The sequence below is a fragment of the Sturnira hondurensis genome, unplaced genomic scaffold (genome assembly GCF_014824575.4).
Source record: "Sturnira hondurensis isolate 20B ecotype Veracruz unplaced genomic scaffold, ASM1482457v3 Scaffold0020119, whole genome shotgun sequence".
Lineage (NCBI taxonomy): Eukaryota > Metazoa > Chordata > Mammalia > Chiroptera > Phyllostomidae > Sturnira > Sturnira hondurensis.
The window spans coordinates 4,359,474-4,377,907 of record NW_028092750.1 but is presented as its reverse complement, the minus strand read 5'-3'; the positions used below and the strand labels follow the sequence as shown (position 1 = coordinate 4,377,907).

The 18,434-nt window shown below is 54.8% G+C and overlaps 2 protein-coding genes across 3 annotated transcripts; both read right to left on the bottom strand.

Moving 5' to 3' along the window:
• Window positions 1–818: 818 nt before the first annotated feature.
• Window positions 819–7,435, bottom strand: HAPLN4 (hyaluronan and proteoglycan link protein 4). Its single transcript, XM_037028900.1, has 5 exons — window positions 7,354–7,435; window positions 6,167–6,284; window positions 5,554–5,916; window positions 3,647–3,979; window positions 819–3,320 (listed from the first exon to the last, which is right to left on the bottom strand). The coding sequence occupies exons 1-5, from the start codon at window positions 7,354–7,356 to the stop codon at window positions 2,929–2,931; spliced, it is 1,209 nt and encodes a 402-aa protein (XP_036884795.1). The 5' UTR covers window positions 7,357–7,435; the 3' UTR covers window positions 819–2,928.
• A 1,603-nt stretch (window positions 7,436–9,038) lies between these two features.
• Window positions 9,039–15,766, bottom strand: TM6SF2 (transmembrane 6 superfamily member 2). 2 transcript variants are annotated; one of them, XM_037028910.1, is made up of 11 exons: window positions 15,565–15,766; window positions 13,857–13,960; window positions 13,330–13,427; window positions 13,157–13,260; window positions 12,671–12,753; window positions 12,029–12,153; window positions 11,709–11,810; window positions 11,268–11,360; window positions 10,510–10,629; window positions 9,518–9,592; window positions 9,039–9,249 (listed from the first exon to the last, which is right to left on the bottom strand). In XM_037028910.1, the coding sequence occupies exons 1-11, from the start codon at window positions 15,657–15,659 to the stop codon at window positions 9,118–9,120; spliced, it is 1,131 nt and encodes a 376-aa protein (XP_036884805.1). In that variant the 5' UTR covers window positions 15,660–15,766; the 3' UTR covers window positions 9,039–9,117. The 2 variants fall into 2 exon arrangements, with proteins under 2 accessions (XP_036884805.1, XP_036884806.1); XM_037028911.1 differs by lacking the exon at window positions 9,518–9,592 and having other exon boundaries at window positions 9,039–9,324.
• Window positions 15,767–18,434: the final 2,668 nt, after the last annotated feature.

Below are 18,434 nucleotides of genomic sequence, written 5' to 3'. Positions count from 1 at the left end.
ATCTTATTGGTCTGCATGTGTGCATGTTCATCCCTGGACCAATCAAGGCTGCCCAGGAAGATGGGCCACATCACTCAATGGCAGAGCTGGAAGGGGGCTGGAGTCAGTCTTTCCATATTTTATAGAATGAGAAGAGTTAAAGTTACATACTCAGGAGAAACCAAGGGGCTGGAATAGCGGAAGGGATGAAGGAGGCTAGTAGGGAAAAGGCAGGATGAGAGAAATCCCATACGGGCATCTGTGGAAACATGCCCCTCACCAGTATCCTATTAGGGGAAGCTAAGGCTCAGCTGGAGTGCAAGGCAGTTTGAACATGGAGCTGGATCCTGCAACTCAGAGGGATGGTTTGCTTGTGGAAGCTTAGTCAAGACTGGTATTGAAAGATGAGAAGTTACATTGACCATCCCACTTCTCCAATCAAATCACACCTTTACACTTTTTCCTCTTCTCCCTTTGTTTATATCCCAGAAACTTCCAATACTCATCAGTCCACACTCCTCTCCCCACCCCACTCCTGCAACCCCAGGAAAGTCTGCAACTTCTCTGCCTTCCTGGAGAAGAAATTCCCCACCCAGTTTCATACACTTTGTTCCTGGGTATTGAGAGGAACCAATCAGGACAAGGCTGAGAAGAGCCAGAACCATAAAGGGTAGCTCAAAGGAGAGTGGGAGGTGCCTGGGGGAAGAAAAGATTGAGTGGAATGTGGTCCTGATAAATGAGGGGAGACTTCTGACTCAATGATCACCAAGTACACCTATTGGGAAACATTTTGTCCACAAAAATGCATTTTGAAGTAATTATTCACTGGCTGCCTCTTTTACTTATTCATTGAAAAAAATTTATTGAGCCCCTGCTGTATGCACTCACTGGGAACTCAGAACAAACAGCCCTGGTACAGAGGAGGAAATAGGCTCAGGGGTTTTGTCACTTGGTCACAAGCAGGACCAGAACCAAGCCAACCGGGTTTCCAACCCACAGATGGGTTTCCTTGAGATGGATGGGGCAGTAGAGAGGACTCCAGGAGGCTACCAAGTGCCTCTCTAGGAAAGACCTTAGAATTGGGATTTCCCAAGGCTGGGTGGCTGTCAACACTGGGGAGTCTGGCTGGGTCTTGACTTCTTAGCAAGAATCTACCCTTAAACTCTGGAGCTCAGAGTGGCTTTTGAGGTTTAGGAACATTCCATCTCTCCTGGATCTCTAAGGAGGAAAATGGGTGAGGGAGTAAGTAGGGAAGGACAGAAGAACTAGGTGAGAATGGGGGATGGGGTCTCAGAGAGGACAAGGGAAACCCAGTGCTTGCACAGCTCAAAGGGCCAAGGCATGCCAGTGCCTCAGTTTGCTCATCTGTACGGAGGCAATGAAAACACCTGGGTACCGAAAGGGAGTGCATGCACAGCTGCTGTCTGGGGTATAGGTAGCGTGCAAACGGAGGGTATCCAGCAGTTCCACAAATCCAGCCCTGTCAGGGGGTGCTGCTTGGAGCTCAGTTCATCTGGTGAAGGGGCAGCCATTAAGACCTATGGGGTGCAGTTCCTGCCATGGTGATTAGTTCCTGAGAGCTGGGGGTCAGGGGTCGGTTGTCATTGGGATGATATTAACACCCTCTATGGTGACAGCTGGGTGGGTGGGGCCCTGCTGACAAGGAAAAGCCTAGGGATACAGGTGTTCTGCTACCTCATACTCCACTTTGATCTCCATGGCAACAGCTGTGGAGCTTGGAGGGCAGCAAGGAACTGGGGTGAACCTGGGGAAAGGGCAGCCCATTTCCATGGTGAGAGCTGGAGAACTGAATGTTGGTTCACTGTCTGGACAGTTAGTGGGAGGTTGGTTTCCATGGCTGTTGGCCAGGGTGGGGACAACAGAAGTGGAGTTGTAGGTCTCTGGGGTGGAGGATGGTGAGATGGGAAATGTGTGGTGTCCATGGTTACAGCTAGAGGAGGAGGCACTAACTCCATCGGTGTGACTGATGAGGGAAGGGCTATGTGACTCTACGTGACAGATTGAAGCTGGGCTGGTTGCCTTAGTGCCCATGGGAAGTGGAGTGGCTTGCTTCCATAGCATATAACATGGATTTTAGGGGTTCTTGGGTCCTGGGGATGGTCTCTTTGGTGACAGCCAGGAAAAAGGAGGTCAGGTGGAGGCAGAGTTGCCCTTCCAGAGAGATACCTGAGGGTGGGGCACAGCTGCCAGTCATGTGACCTAGCTGGGGCGTGTCAGTCTGTCAGAGTGTTGACAAAGGGTGGTCTCCCCTGAAACTAGAGAGATGGGGCTGTTTTCTACAGTGACCTGGGGACTTGGTCTGTTACTATGGAAACTTCAGGGGACTCCAAAGGGAGGGGGGAAGAATGGGAATACCTAATCAGCAGGTCACATTGGGGAGAGGACAGGAGCCCTCAGTTTCCATGTGACTATGAGGGCCTGATCACCTGTCCAACTCTGTGATTTCTAGTTCTTCTACAGGTGATGGGAGGATGGTTCAGTTGTCAGGTAACTAAGTCTTCTGTCTCCAGAGAGATACAGAAGGTGTGTGGCCAGTCTTCAGATAATCCCGGGGGGCCAGCCTCCAGGTGACTTCTGGGATGGTTCCATCTGTGTCCAGGTGACCTCTGGAGGAGTAGTCTTCAGGAGGCATCAAATCTGTTGGCCTCCAGGGGTCCTCAGGGTGTGTCAGGTCTCCTAAAGAAAGTCAGGGGTGTAGGGGAAATCTCTCCAAGAAAGGGGAACTTGGTCGGTTTCCAGGAGACTCCAGGGGACTTGTCTCCAGGGGACTTGTCTTCCAGGACTGGCCAGTTTTGGGGGTATGGTAAGTGTTCAAGGACCACAGAGCCTGGTCAGCTTGCAGGGCGCTGCAGGGGACGTGATCCATCTCCAGGGGACAGCAGGGCACTCGGCCAGCCGCCAAGCTCCCCAGCCATCCATGCCCTGGCCCTAGACGCGCAGCGGGGTCCAGGCAGCAGGGTCGCGTGCACCGCCGGCCCAGCCGCCACCTCCCGCCCAGCCCCAGCCCCAGCCTCCGGGTGCAGGGTCAGGCACTCCAGGCGCGCGGTAGCAGTAGACACCAAAGAGGCTGCGTGTGGCGTCTGGGAACCCAAGGCTGCGCACACCCGGCCGGTGGCCTCCACAGCGCGCTCGAGGATTCACGATGGGGTAGCGCGCACTCCCGTCTGCTAACCAGCCTGCCGTGCAACGGTCCAGCAGTTGCAACTTCCACGCGGCGAACAGCTGCCCCACCTTGGCCACGGCAGCGCCGCGCGCCGCACACGCGCGCGCTGCTCCAGAAAAGGGCAGGGGCCGCAGCGGCTTCAGGAAGAACACTCGCCCTGCGGGGTTTGGGAGAGTGGTTAGAACTGCTCCCGGGAGGTGGCCTCCTCAGGATTCAGGACGCCCCACCGTCCGCCTGCAGCCTAGGACCCTAGACCCTATGCAGCCCGGGACCCCAGCTTCGGTCTGGGTAGGGTGGATTTGCGCGCGGTGGCGGTCCCAGGGAAGGAATCTATCTATCTCCTGGTCTGGTCCCCAGAGAGCAAGGGCTAGGGAGACGGAACTGGGGGTGGGGTGGGGTGGGGTGGGAAAGAAAGACTAAGATGTAGGGGAATTCAGAAAAGGCCTGTTGCAGGGGGTGGGAGGGCGGATGAGGCCTACGCACCCGGGAGGTTGGATGTGAAGCAGAAGGCATCGTAGCGTTCCTCCGCGTTATGGCGGTAGCCGTAGTTGCGCACGCCCCCGGAGGCACCTCTGCCAACCCCGGCGCTGCCGGGCCAACCCAGGCCGCCGCAGGGCTCCCGGGGCTCGCTCACTGGGTACTGAACCGAGCCATCGCGCAGCCAACCCGCGTTGCACCAGTCTAGGCCGTCGCGCCAGGCCGCGTGCAGCTGCTCCGCCGACGCCAGGATGGCGTCCTGCTCAGCGCATGCGCGCTGAGCTTCCGTGAAGGTCAGCTTGTAGCGGCCTCCACGGGGGTGGTAAGGGAAGACCACTCCTGGGGGAGCACACGGGGGTCAGCTCAGGTCTCCCAGCCATCCCCCACTCACCTGCTATCTGGGGTGCTCTGTGTCTATTCAACCTACATCTATTCAACCTAGATCTCAACCTAGATCTTGCAATTCTTCCCTCACTGTGGTCTCAGACCTGACCATGCATTTTTCCAGCTCACATCCTTCATGGCTCCTTTTGCCCTAAGCTTGGCTCACTTGACCCTCCTCCTTAACACACTTAATCGTGTTTATCCCCTTTCCACCTATGAAAACCTTTGCTCATGTTCTTTCCACCTGTTGAACTTCTATTCATCTTTCAAAACCCAGCTCCCACAACCCCCCTACATTCAGTCCTACATGCTTCTGACATTCTCCCAGCACTGGGACCTTCTCTGTGGTCAAGCCCTGAGTCCATAAAACTGGGAGTGTCTATGTCCAGTGCTCATCCCCCACACACTGGGAGTCCTTGAAAGGTTGACCCTGTGCAAAACTCCCAGCATTGTCCAGGGCAATACCAGTTGGGTTCCCTTCCACTGTCAGTTATTAAAACTCACCCCTCCTCAGACTCACAGTCAATTCAGCTCATAAGTGTTCTGTGTGTCTGTGTTTGAAGGGTAGACCTTAGGGGTCAGTTGGGTACTCCCAGCAGGAATGAGGCAACAGGAGCCAGGGAGAAGACTTGGAGCCTGACCAGGATTTAAGTCCTGGCTCTGCTGCTCACTAGTGTGGGCCCTGGGCAAGGCCCTAACCTCTCTGAGCCAGTTGAATCACCCTCAGGGGTTTTAGGAAAATTAAATGAGAGACTCCAGAGAGCTCTTTAACCAAGCTCAGCACATAGAAAACACCCAAAAAAGGAAAATTACTGCTATTATTGTGTTGTTATTTGCTATTGTTGGAAGTTCAGAAAGTGAAGGCCCTAAAATCATCCCAAGTATCTTATAAATGACTGAAGAAGGCAAACCAGGTGGAAGGGAATTCTTTGGGTGGAAACCCCACCTTCCAGCTCCACAGTCAGCCAGAGCATCCCATCTCCCAGCCGCAGTAATTGGCTCACAGATTGGCACATGACTCAAAAGTTGGGCCCAATAAGGGACAACTCTGGGACTCCAGCTAGCACTCCTAGGAAATCAGCTGGGAGGGTGGAAGCCTGGCACAAATTTTTGATTCCATCAAGGGAAACTTGCAAGAGAAAAGCCCATCCAGGGAAACAGAGTCGAGGGAGCGATTCCTGACATGGTGTGAGTGCCTGGTCCTCACTGTGCCTGAATTCTACCCCAGGGTTTCCCAACATCCTCACTATTGGTGTTTTGGACTGGATCATTCCTTGCTGTGGGGAATCATTCTTTGTTTTGTCCTGTGCTTTGGTATATTTCACAATATCCCTGGCCTTTATCCACCAGATGTTACTAGTAACCCTCTTTTAGACATTGCAGTATCCCTTGGTGGCAAAAAATCACCCTGAATCAAAACTAGCCCCTCCATCAAGCCTCTAAATTCCTTCAGGCCAATGATTTGATTTCTCTTTCTTGCAATACCCTCCCCTCTCTTCCCTTAGAAATCCTGCCCACAGGCTGGTCACCTTCCAGGTCCAGCTTGACCATGCCGGTGTCATCCTCTAGTTCATTGGTGACCTCGCATTCATAGCGCCCATAGTCCTGCAGCGTGACATTTCGGAGAACCAAGGAGGCGTCCCCAGGACCATCACCCTGTAGCTCCGCTCGCCCTCGGTAGCTGCCAAACGCCCGGTGTTGGGGGCCCAACGCCACGAAGACATCAGTAAAGGCCAGCGGCTCCACCACCTTAGTCCACTTGAGGCGGACGCCGTCATGGCTGTGGGTGGCTGCCTCGTAGTGGTAACGGCAGGGCAAGACGATAGTGCCACCCCGGTGGCTGACCACCTGCCCCGGAGCTGTCTGCACCACCACGGAGCCCGACTCACCCTCTGTGGGCGATTAAAGAGGGTTCAGAAGAGGGTCCTAGGGGTGAGGTGGGGAACCTGGGGAGGGGGACTCTGAAAGGGGATATGGTTATTAAACTTGGGTGGGGGGAAATCACGTGGGTAAGGGGCTCAGGGAGGAGACCGGGAGGGAGAGGAAATGAAGAACTGTGGCCGTCAGGAGCACCCCACGACTTCCCCTTTCCCCCCCTCCATGCACCAGGCAGTTACACTTGGACACAGCTCACTGACTCACCGAGCACGTGTACGACTTTCTTCCGGCCGCGCTGCGCCCCTGCGGGGGCCACGAGCAGCAAGACTCCCCAGGCCGCAGCCCAGAGCACGCAGGGACTGAGGGCCGCCCGAGCCCACACCTGGGGGCACCGGACGCTCAGTCCAACCTCCTGGCCTCTACCTTTAGAACAGGGGTCCCCAACCTCCGGGCCTCGGACCAGTACCGGTCCATGGCCTGCTGGGAACCGGGCTGCACAGCAGGAGGTGAGCTTGAATGTAATGCACTTGAAGCATCCCGAAATCATCCCGCCCCCCCTCACCACTCCGTGGAAGAATTTCTTCCACGAAACCGGTCCTTGGTGCTAAAAAGGTTGGGGACCGCTGCTTTAGAGGACTAGTCCCTTGGCTTTCATTCTCCGTGGCAAGGACTTCTCACTGCCCAGGCCTCTTTCCATAGGGTCGCAGAGGACTCCCCCAGGAAGCTTGGCAAAATTCCCCATCCCCATTCCCTCTCCTGGGACCTCACTCTGGCGCAAAGCCCAAGCCACGGAACTCACTCTGCTTTTAGTTCCACCTGATCCGCTAACCCTAACACTAGCCGGCTCCGAGCCCCGCCCCCTTCTCTCTCCGGCCCTAGTGGAGCAAGGGAGGAGGAGGAGGGAGGAGCTGGAGCAGCGGCAGCGGCAAGGTTACTCGTGCGCCAGGAGACTGCAGCAAATCGGGCCGGGGCAGGGGTGGGGGTGGATGCGGAGGAGTTGTTGAGAGAGGGAGAGACACGGAGAGGATGAGAAAGAAAAAAAAAGAAAGAGAGACACACAGAGAAAAACAGGGAGAGATGAAGACAGAGGAGAGAGAGCGATAGGGGGAAAGAAGAGGAAGAAAAGAAGGAGACAGATGCAGAGAGAGTGATAGAGACTGAGAAAGAAGACAGGAGAGAGAGAAAGAAAGAAACAGAGAAGAGGGAGACTTTGGGGTAGCGAGACTCAGAGAGACTCAGAAGAGAGAAAAGAAGCCAGAGCAGGGGGGAAAGGGAGAGGAATAGAGAAGGAGAGGCAGGGAGTTCGAGAAGGAGGGCGAGAGATAGAAGGGAGGGGAGAGATGGAGAGGGAGAGGGACTGGAGAAAGAAACACGGAGAGATGGGGACGTAGAGACAGAGGGAGGATCCAAGAGAGAGGACTTATCAGGACCCTCTCCGCGGCCCCACTCACCATGCTGCTGGAACAGCCCCCGCAGAGCGGCCCCTGCGCTCCAGGACTGCGCTCCTGGCACACACGGGAAGGACTGAGCAGGTCTCAGCAGGCGGGGCAATCCGGACGACTGCCTGCAAGGGGAGGAGGGAGGGAGGCAGACTAGGTGGCGGGGGAAGGGGGATGTTAAAGGGAAAGTGGAGGTGCGCTTTGCAGAGAGGAAACCCGCACACGGACAGAGGATAGAATTCGCTGGATAGTGAGTGCAGGACCAGGTCCCAGCCCTTGCTAGCCGACTGTGGGCCCGCTGGAGAACTTCTCTGGGCCACAGTATAACCATCTTTAAAGCGGAAGAGGACAACCTGATGGAGTCTTCCATCTTAGATGCCCTGCATGGACAGGGGGCTGAGTAACCTGGGAGAGGGGCTTAGCCTGCAGGTCTGTTTTCCTGTTTGTCAGTGGGTGACCATCCCATTGTCCTGGGCTCTGGCACCGAACAGGTGCTCACTCTGCACAGTCACCCACTCATGCAGCAACAGATTCAAATCCAACTCTGCCCCTCACCCACTGTGGGATCTTGGAAGAGAGTTTGGTCTCTCTGAACCTGTTGTTTCCACCCCTGGGAAATGGAGTACTGATTCTTTGGTGAAGATCCAATGGCTAAACATACATTAGGTGCCTAATAAGTGTTGGTAGGGATGAGGAGCAGGGGAGTCTGATTAAGCCCCTGACCCTATTCTGGGCCTGTCACCCCTGAACCTGGCCCTTCATGCAGGTTCAATACTCAAACCAGGAAACAATGAGCTCTTCCCCCACCCCCTGGGCTGCCTCCCCAGGCTGTTTCCCGGAAGTATGAGCCAACCAGACAGCAGGGGCAGGGTTATGAGCTCTGTGGTTGAAGTGGCCAGGGCTTGCTTCTTAGCTGCACCCAGGAGGTGTGACCTCAGACCAGCACATTCACCTCCTGCAGGCTCAGTTTCCCCATCTGGAATATGGGGTGAGATTCATGATATTATAGTGTGTGAAGTTAGCCATTGGCATGGTGAGCAGTAGGCACTTAATAACTGTGCCACACTATTACTTATTATAATTTATTGGCAGGGATAGGACTTTGGACTCTTCTTCTGGTTGTGGCTTCAGGCAGGTTCTGACCCTCTCCGAGCCTCTGTTTCCCCATCTGGAAGGTGGAGCTGCACCCCTCGCCGGAGGCCGACTTCTGCTGTCTGGCACCTTCAGCTCCTAACAGTGGCATTGGCAGTGATGTGAGCCTGTGTGGGGTCTGAGAGGACAGTCCCTCACCCTTTCCCCTGTAACACTCAGGCAGCCACATTTCAGGCATCAAAAGAGCTTTTAAATTTTATTTATTTATTTAATTGTTGTTCAAGTACAGTTTTTTGTCTTTTACTCCCATCCTAGCCCACGCCCCCAGTGCTCCTCACCTCCCTCCCATTTCCACCCCCTTAGTTTTTGTCCATGTGTCCTTTATACTAGTTCTTGTAAAAGAGCTTTTAATAGAAGCATCCATGGAGGTAATGGCTGGATTCTGCAGAGGACCAGAAGAGCCTGTAGAGGTTTGGGAGCAGTGCCAGCTCAGCATGGCTGTGGCCTTCTCTGCCCCAACACTTGGCCTTGGGTCTTCCATCCCACCAGCTGGCCTTGAAATCACCATAGCCAGAAATAAAGACAACAGGGATGTATGTGCTGTCTCTAAAAATCCCAACCTGCGCCTCTGAGGACAGGGCTGGCTAGGTGTGTAACAGAGTCCTGGGGAATCCCACAGCGCCCTCAGTGCTGCTTCTTGTGGGGAGCCTGGGAGCAGGAAGGCAGGCGCAGGAAGAAGGCCGGCCACCGCAGGCAACGGTAGGCCAGCAGCTGGGGACCCAGCGCATACAGCAGGTTACACAAGAAGAAGCAGGCCTGGGTGTCCTCCGGCACACGGTAGGTGAAGGGCGTGCGCAGGTGCATGGAGGCACCCATGTGGGAGAACTGCGCCTGGTGGCCAGACAGGGAGGTTGGATGTCAGAGGCCGGGAGAGAACTAATCCCCAAAGCACCAACATCTCACCCTGGGGAGCCCAGAGTGTCCCTGTCCCCATCTTGGCTCTGCTGACCAACCCGTCTCCCCTTTCCAGTCCATGTTTGTNGGGACCCAGTGCATACAGCAGGTTACACAAGAAGAAGCAGGCCTGGGTGTCCTCCGGCACACGATAGGTGAAGGGCGTGCGCAGGTGCATGGAGGCACCCATGTGGGAGAACTGCGCCTGGTGGCCAGACAGGGAGGTTGGATGTCAGAGGCCGGGAGAGAACTAATCCCCAAAGCACCAACATCTCACCCTGGGGAGCCCAGAGTGTCCCTGTCCCCATCTTGGCTCTGCTGACCAACCCGTCTCCCCTTTCCAGTCCATGTTTGTTTCTAAATATCCCTGTCCCTACAGGTTCTGTCTGTCCTTGTACATCTGTCTGTGAGCCTCTCTCCAGCTGCCTAACCAGAACCATGTTCATTCTATCTGCTGGACTCTGCCCCCCAACTTTCTGATCTAGGTCCAGCTCTTCCCCATCCCAGGCAGCCACCCTTGACACAAATCCTGTTGATTCTACTCCATAGATGATCTCCTGGTCATCTGACCTGGGCCCAGCCTTTTTCATATCCCATCATGAGCCCGGAAACAGACCCTCAGCTCTGACTGGGTTCTTCACTGCTCCCATGATTTTCCATCTTTCTATGCACAAGCCCCCCAAAGTCAAAGTTCAAAGCCTTCAGCATCTAGCTGCCAATTTCTCTTGCTTCTGCCTTTACCCTTTTTATGACTCTGCTAAATCACTGCCCCCCTCTGTGCCTTGCCTTATTCTGTTCCCATTCCTGGAATGCCATTTCCTGCCTGGAGAACTCATAGCCATATGTCTAAGCCCAGTTCCTATGCCCCCTCTTCTAAGACATCTACCCCCTCTGGAATCCCTCTCAGCCTCTGTCCCTCCCTCTCTTCAGTTCTGACCCCATGGGGGTGGTGGTCTGTATCTAGCTCTTTCTCTTCCAGGCTAGGGAATCTTGGGGTACTGAGCTAAGGCTGGGGCCTCTCAGGGGCTCAGCATCACCCCGCCCAGGGAGAGCACAAAATCAGTTGATGGGTAGGCAGAAACTTTCTTTCTTATGCACCTGCCCCGTCCCATCCCATCTCACCTGGCCAATGGCTCCAGCAAACACCATGGCCCAGTCAGGCATCCAGGAACAGCCAGGAAAGATAAGGGCATAGGCAGCCAGGCCATAGAAAGGCAACACATAGAACATGTACACCAGCATCTGGGGGGCACACAACCAATGGGGATAAGCAGCTGCCCCAGATGGGTCTCCAGAGGCCCCTGAGTGGGGGCCTCTGGGAGGATCTTGCCAGCCTCAGGCCCCACACAGGATAGAGGCTCCTTGTATATCCTACCTTGTGCAACCTGCACCTCTCTTTCCTTTGGGCATCCCCCCACCCCCACCCTCACACATACTCACATACACACACTGGGCCCATCCACATAACCCCTGCCACAATGATCAGCTACATGACTGGCATTTAATTCAAACCTGGCCAAACCAAAGCCTGCCTGAGACTTGTGTTTAAGCTGGGGGGAAATAAAGGCTCACATTCCTCTGGGGTGGCTAAGTAGGGCAGAAGGAAGCCTGGAGCTACTCAAGGCTCTCTCTGCTGTCCCACAGAGGAACCTTTGGGAGTAGAGCCCATGAAAAGAAAGCAGAGCCCAGAGACAGAAGTCTCCTTGAGTTCCTGGATCCAGCCATACCTGAGGCTATGTCTATACTTTTTTTGGTAGGACAGTAATTCCATACATTCTTCTGCCAGTTTGACTGGTGTTTTTGGCACCTGCTTCAGAGAGATCCAGTGGACCCCTACACATGGCAGGATCATGGTCATCTCCTCCCACCTGCCTTCTCACCTGCACTTTTGGGTAGGCCACAGGGTCGCGCAGGTATGGTTCATATTGATAGATATAGACAAAGCAGGCATCTGTGGGGCAGTCAAGCACCACCTGGGGCCAACAGAAAAACCAACAACCCACTTCAAACATCCCTCCCATAGGAAGCCTTCCCCAGCCTCCTACGCAGTGCTTGCATCCCTCAGTCTGGCCTTCCCCAGCCTTAATTCTCTCCTCTGGCTGAGGATCCACAGATACTGGAGCTGGTGAGAAAGCTACAGGGATTGGGGCTTCATGATGAAACACTCAATGAAGAACTCATCAAAGACTCAAGGAGAAACTTCTCTGATGATCAGACGGGAGAACAGTGGCCCTTTTGTACCGAGTAAAGGAGCATATTTGGGAAGGGAAGCCTGGGGAGGAAGGCTGAAGGCAGGAGAGGGGTAGGCTAGCCAGACTCACAAGGCCCCGGAAGAGGGTGAAGAACCCGGCAAGGATGAGGTATATGATGAGGGCCAGGTCAGTGGGGCGCTGCAAAAGTCCCTTTCTTTGCTCCTCTTGCACCTGCCCCGTGGGAGAGAGACAGTGTGAGATGTCTGGTATCCAACAGGCACTCCAAAGAGCCTCATCTCTTCTTTCCTAATGACCAAGGAGATCTTTCCAAGGAGATAATGACCAAGAAATCTTTAGAAGAAAGAAATCTTCCTTTTTGACCAGGATCAATTCAAATGGAGGACATTGAGGCAAGTGGGCCCAGGCCTGCCTGAGGGCAAGGTACTTACCACACTGGGGGTGCAGCTGGTTGGTGACTGGGACTCCTTGAAGACCCTTACACCAGCCCAGCATGGGACCAGCACGTATGGGAGGGTGAGGAAGAAGGTGGGCCTGATCTCAGAGCTGTATTTCCCTGTCATGGAGAGGTGAGCGACACTCAGCGAGGCTCTCCCAGGCCTGGCTGGGCCCTTCCGGTAGGTAGGCCATGCCAGAGCCTCTGGGTGGAAGTCATGATTCACAAATGCCTTACTTGCTCAAGCTTTTCTTTTTCTTCTTCTTCTTTTTTTAAATTTTCTTCTTTAAAATTTTTTTTTCTTCTTCTTTTTTTCTTTCTTTTTCTACTTGCTTAAGCCTTAACATACCTGGTTCCCCAGTGCCTAGAAGATGATATCCATGCTCCTCATACTGGCCTGCCTCAACTTACCTTTTGCACACAGCTCCTACACTTCAGCTGTCCTTGGCTCCCCCTGGAAACATTCCCCCCAAGAGAAAATGGGGAGAGGTGGGCAGGTTGCTGGCTTAAGCTGTGCATGAACAGACATGCGAGGCCCTCTGCAGACCTTGGGAAGGGGAAGGAGGACCCAGTGGGTGTTTCCGGGCACAGAGCAGTGATGTTGGGGAGGCAGGATTCCTCAAAGCCAAGTTCTTACCAAGAATGTTTCCCGGGAGAAACACCAGGAGGCTCATGACGAAAGACCCCAGCCAGTACAGTCCAAGGTTCCGATAACTTTTCCTGGGTGAGGGATGAAGGGATGCCCAGTAAGATACCCATTCCTGGTCTCAGAGCACCAGCCAGGGCCCAGGATGCATACTAGGCTCGTCAGCTCTAGGTCCTTTCCAGTTTTGCCAAGATGAAAGAGACAACAGGAAATTGAATGAGGGAATAAACAGTCAGACCCTCTGTCCAAAGACAGAAGTAGCTGCCCAGGCACAAGGTGGTACAAGAGTAGAGAGCCAACCACCATGGTAACTGATGATATTCCCCAGAACCTTCTCCTAAGTATACCTGGCTGGAGCCCTGAGAGGTCTCCCAATTCCCCCTACAGACACTTCTGGCTCCACCTCAGTTGAAGACCCCATTTGAGGACTTGACCTGTTTCCCAGGGTCCAGGTGCCACCTCGCCCACCCCTCACACCTTCTGCGGATGGCACCGGCCATGGCCAGGTAAAGGAGGTAGTGAATGATGCCGTCCCAGTAGCAGATGAAGATTCCGTGCGCAGTACGCAGGTATGGCTCACCCTGTGGGGGCAGGTGGAGGGCTCAGACATACAGCCAGGTAGGGGGTATCCCAGACCAACCCCTACATACCTCCTTGGTGTAGAACTCCATGAAGTCCACCATGTAGCCATCCTCCTGGAGGGCGATAAGGAGGTCTACCACTGAGGTGAAGGCGAAGGCGGCAAACACTGTGGGGAGAGTGAATGTTTAGGGCAGGTCTGGGCATAGGCAGGGCCTGAGGCTGTGGCAGGGACCCAGATCCAGTCAATGACTCTGCACCCAACTGTTCCCAGTCCCTACCCCACAGGTCACATGAACCACAACCTTACCTCTAGGGGAGGCACAGTCCCTGCCTTTGGGGTTCCCAGGCTGGGAGAGGCACTGCTGCTGCCTTTAGGAGACCCCAGAGTGATGGGAAGATAGTTCCTGCTCTCAGGAGCCCCAAGTCTGAACGGGAGGGCCTCTGAGCGTCCCCAAACAGTGGGGGTTCTCCAGTCCAGTGTGAGCCCTTCAAGGGCCCCCCAGTCTGATGGAGGAGGCCCTTCGAGGACCCCCAGTGTGATAGAGAAGCCCTTGCTCACACAGTTTTCTTCCCTAGGACCTTCCCACAGACTCACCAGCATAGAGCGGGTCATAGTAGATCTCCCCACGGGACAAGCTATAGACAGCCACGAAGAGCAGACCCAGGATCAGGGCGCTCATCAAGGTCACCCCAAGGGGGCTATGAAGAGGAAAACCAAGTCAGGGCAGCCAGACCCAGTGCTGAGGTCCCACTCCATCCTGGTGAGGACAAGAGTAGACTCCAGGAAGCTCCAGGGGATGAGGCTGAAGCATCTGTTCATTCAGAAATGCCTTTCCCTTAAACTGACCTTTCCCATCACCAGGCTCTTGCCCCAGCTATTCCTCCTCCTGGAAACTCCTTCCAGAAGTCTCTTTTCCACTTGACAAACTTCTACTCATCCTCCATGGCCCATCTATATTGCTCCTCCTCCAGGAAGCTTTCTCTGAATGACTCCTCAGAAAAGATCATTGCTGGACTTCAGCCAGGTATAGAGGGGGCATCTGTCAACCCATTCTGACTGTACGATTCATCCCATCACTTGCTGATATGTTTGACACAGTTAGCTTAGTTGTTCAACACGGAGGCCCTCTGTAGCCAGACCCAGCACCCACACCTGCTAGATGGTCTCCGGTGCTCAGCTCTACACGCCTCGCTGTGTGAAGATCCTGACTCCTCCCAGCTAAAGTCCCAATGCCTTCACCAACCCCACCCTACCCCTACCCTGATCTGTACCCCTCAACCAGATAAGGCAGATCAATCAATTGTATAGATAATAAAAGCCAAGTCTCCGGGCAGCCCCCCAAACTGGCAAGGTTCAAAGAGAGCAGGAGATCTAGCCAAGGTCACACATTCTTTCCCCCTCCACAACTCTCTCTAGGCCCCTACCTTCTCTGGTACCTTTCTAACCACTAGGATGTCCACTCCTGGCCCCATCTGACCAACAATGACAGCTATAGTAACCAGAGTCTTAGCACATGATTTATTATCCTTAACTAACTATGGGTTAAGATCTAGGGTCATGTTTATTACACAGTGAAGAAACGGAAGCTCCCAGAGGCAACCTGGAATACTTGAGGTCCTAGGGGATGGAGCCAGGAATTTGTGCCCAAGGAGCCAACCCCATATTCAAGATTCTCTCTACCCTGTATCTTGGGTAGAGCTGGGTTTAGGAGTGTGAGGGGCTTGGCTGATGCCTGATACCTGGTGGCTAGACCCATAGGGCTAGGGTCTAAGATTAGGAGTCTGGGACAGGGGAGTTCGAGGCAAGTATGGGTAAACTGAGGCTAGGAACAGGGTGGGCCAGTCCTGAAGAGAAGAAAGTCCCAGGCCTTTAACAGGAGATGGAGGGACTGCCTGACAGGGGTGGTGCAGTAGAAGGTGTGTGGCAAGAGCCTGGTCACCAGGGCCTTATCTGGGGCAATACTTTGACCCTTAGCGACTTTGGAGCCTGTGCTGGGCACATCCCTGGGAAAACCCAAGAGACTCCAAAACCCCGCCCCTGTGGGGGACTCTGCTTCTGAACGTCCCTTCTCCCCAGGTCCCAGAAGTCCCAGGGGGCGACCCCACTGCTGGCACACAGCCTCGGGACCAGCGGGAAAAGAACTTTAGGTTAGGGGTTCTGACCCAGGCCCCAGCCGCCACCCCCAGCCAAAAGGCTGGGGCACAGGGCTCACCAGGAGCTAGGCCCAGCTGGCGCGCACCCTCTCTGGCTCCCTTCTCTCCCCACTAGAGCAGCCCACCATCCTACCGCTTCCCTCACGCACTGAGAGAGCACCGAGACGTGGTTGAGCGCGTAGGACAGAGGGAGGGCGCAGAGCGACAAGGCCGCGATCTTGCCCGCCAGAGGCGGGATACCCATAGCAGCGGTGTCTGAATCCCAGGACTCCTGTTGGGGCAGCGCAACCTCCAGGGAGCTGGACTTTTCCGTTGCAGCCGCAGAGTGTCTGGGCGGAAGGTTGTCAGCAACCCTGCCCGGCCCCGCCCTGCGCAAAGGTCGCCCTCAGCTGCGCCCTGGTCCTGTCACTGCCTGGGACGCTCCGCACGCTCCTGGGAAACCTCCAAGGCCACACCTTCTCGCAGTAGCCCTACCTTCTTGACACACTTGCTAGACTCAGTGGCCGTTCCTGCCTTCCAGACTCAGTTTCCCTCTCTATTAAAGGCTAGAAAGTGGGCTAGAACGAGACACCCGCATCCTGGACATCCCGAGCCAACAACTTCATTCTGAGGAACTTGTTCTATCCCGTTCTGCTCTCCTGCTTTCTTAATTCCTTTTTTTTAGAGAGAGGGGAAGGGAGGAAGAGAGAGAGAAAGACATCGATCAGTTGCCTCTCTCATGTCCCCCACTGGAGAACCCAGGCATGTGCCTTGACTGGTAATTGAATCAGCTACCTCTCGATTCGCAGGCCCGCACTCAATCCACCGAGGCACATCAGCCAGGGCTGCTTTCTTCATTCTAAGGCACCAGTGTCTCAGCCTCCGCACACCCCCACCCCTACTGCCGACCCCATTCCCCAGGCCTCCCTCCCGAGGCGAGGATCAAGTGGGCGTGGTCTGTGCGTGCTGAAGGAGTAACCGACCTCACTTCTCCGATGCAGTTCCTTTCAGAGTCCTTGGATTTGAATTTTCAGAAATGTGTGGACGACAGACACATTTAAACACTTTGTCCGGGTGTGAAGCTTTGACAGCCTGGGGACCATATCAGGGTGGGCAGCTACAACCGTGATCCCTTGAAAGACTCTAATTCTGCACTGGGATTCTTCCATATTTGGGCACTCTGTGGGCAGCTTAGGTGGGTAGGGGTGGGAGGTGGAGTGAGGCTGTTCGAGTGGGAGAGGGGAGTTGGAGAGAGGGGGCACAAGGGGTAGGCTGAGATTAGATGAGGATGGAGCCAGTTTGGTGAGAAATTTATTCTGGAACAGCATTTCTGGAGAGAATAGCTCAGGCTTGAGGCTGGGAGGTGGGGAGCTGCGGGATGGTTCTGAACAGCCTGGAGGCTGTGCTGCGTCCAGGGTGAGATGTAAAGGGGTAGACAGACATGGGAGAGGACTGCAGGGTGGGAAGTCAGGTGTCAGTCTTTGTCACCCTCTCCAACCAGCCTTGGGCTCTCAACCACGTGGGACTTACGGCTGCTGGAAATGAGTGAGTAGTGCCCACCCAATTCCTTCCCCCCAAAGGTGGGGAGTACATCTGTGGTTAGGGAAAATTGAAACCTTCACCCCTTTTTACTTGCAGCCCCTTGGCTTTGTGACAGCTGGATCCTGTATCTGTCTGAGGCTGGGTGACCTCATGCTCTGGCCTTCCCCAAGTTCTTCTGGGCCGACCTGAAGCTCCAGCCTGGTTTCTTGACCTTCCCAACTCTGGAAGTGCTAATAGCCCACAGTCCTCCCCCTGCATACAAAATGGACCCTCTTGCATTTCCTCACTTCTGAAAGCAGATCCCTGTCCCCTCCCTGCCACCTGCAGTGCTGGGGTGTCTAGTCCAGCTGTCTAGGGACCTGGCCTTGTACCCCTGCCCTGGAGGCACCTGCACACACACATACACAGGGTATTTGGAAGCCTCATCTTCTAACCCTACCTGTGCATGTGGGGTAAAGTCCATGAGCTGAGTCTGGCCAGCCTCCCAGTCAGAATTCAATGGAGGGGTGACCTTGACCTACAAGGTAGGGTACACAGAACCAAGGCCCAGAGTCCTGATTGCTGGAACCTCTGGCTGCCTGCAGCTACTCCTCTGTGCTCAGGATCCTGGCACTGAACTCCTTGCCCTATCTGCACACAAAACCCATGGAGGGGGATGATGGCATATGTCAGTCTGTGTTCTGCTGCCGAGACTCTCCCTGTCTTGGAAGCCCCTACTGAGACCCTGCCACAATGCCCTCACCACAGCTCTCAGTTCCTCTAGGCAACATTGATCAGTCTCAGATAGCTGGGCGTTCACTGCCCCACCCTTCACCACGATTCAACCGTTGGTGCTCAGTGTTTGCTGAGTGACTATGTGAATACTAATTGGCCCAGGAGCCTACACAGGTTGAGCAGGACCCACTGGGTGCATGTGTGGGACAGGTGGGTGAGTTGTGGGCCCCTCAAATTCCCAGGCTCTGATACTTTTTAAGAATGACTGCAGCTAGACAAGACCCCTGGGTATTTCTGCACAAATGTGAAGTGCTAGCTCTGAAGACATAGGTGGCTCTCAGCTATGCCTTGCTTGGCCCAGGCCACCCACCCGCCTCCTATCCTCTAGGGGGTGTGTGACACCTTAGCACACAGCTGTCCCACAAAGACACGAGTCACAGTGTATACCACACAAGTGGGGCCCAGGGTGGCTGGGGCATCCTGGACCGCAGCATCATTGCTAGGGGCAGCTACCTGGTGGCAAGGTGAGAAGCAAAGGTGTACTCCGGGGAAGGCTGGGCCCTGCCTGGAGGCCCCTCCCCATTTTTCCTTCCACAGCACAGTGATAGACTGGGAGGGGCCAGCCATCCAGGCCCAGGTGTGGCCCTCCCTTCAATTCCAACCAAGGCTGATGGCAGATGAAGACCCAACAGGTAAACAAAGGTCCAAGTGGTACCTTCACACAGCATCTCATCCCACCTGCCCAGCCCAGCCCAGCTGCTGAAGACACATGGGGGGTTTCTGA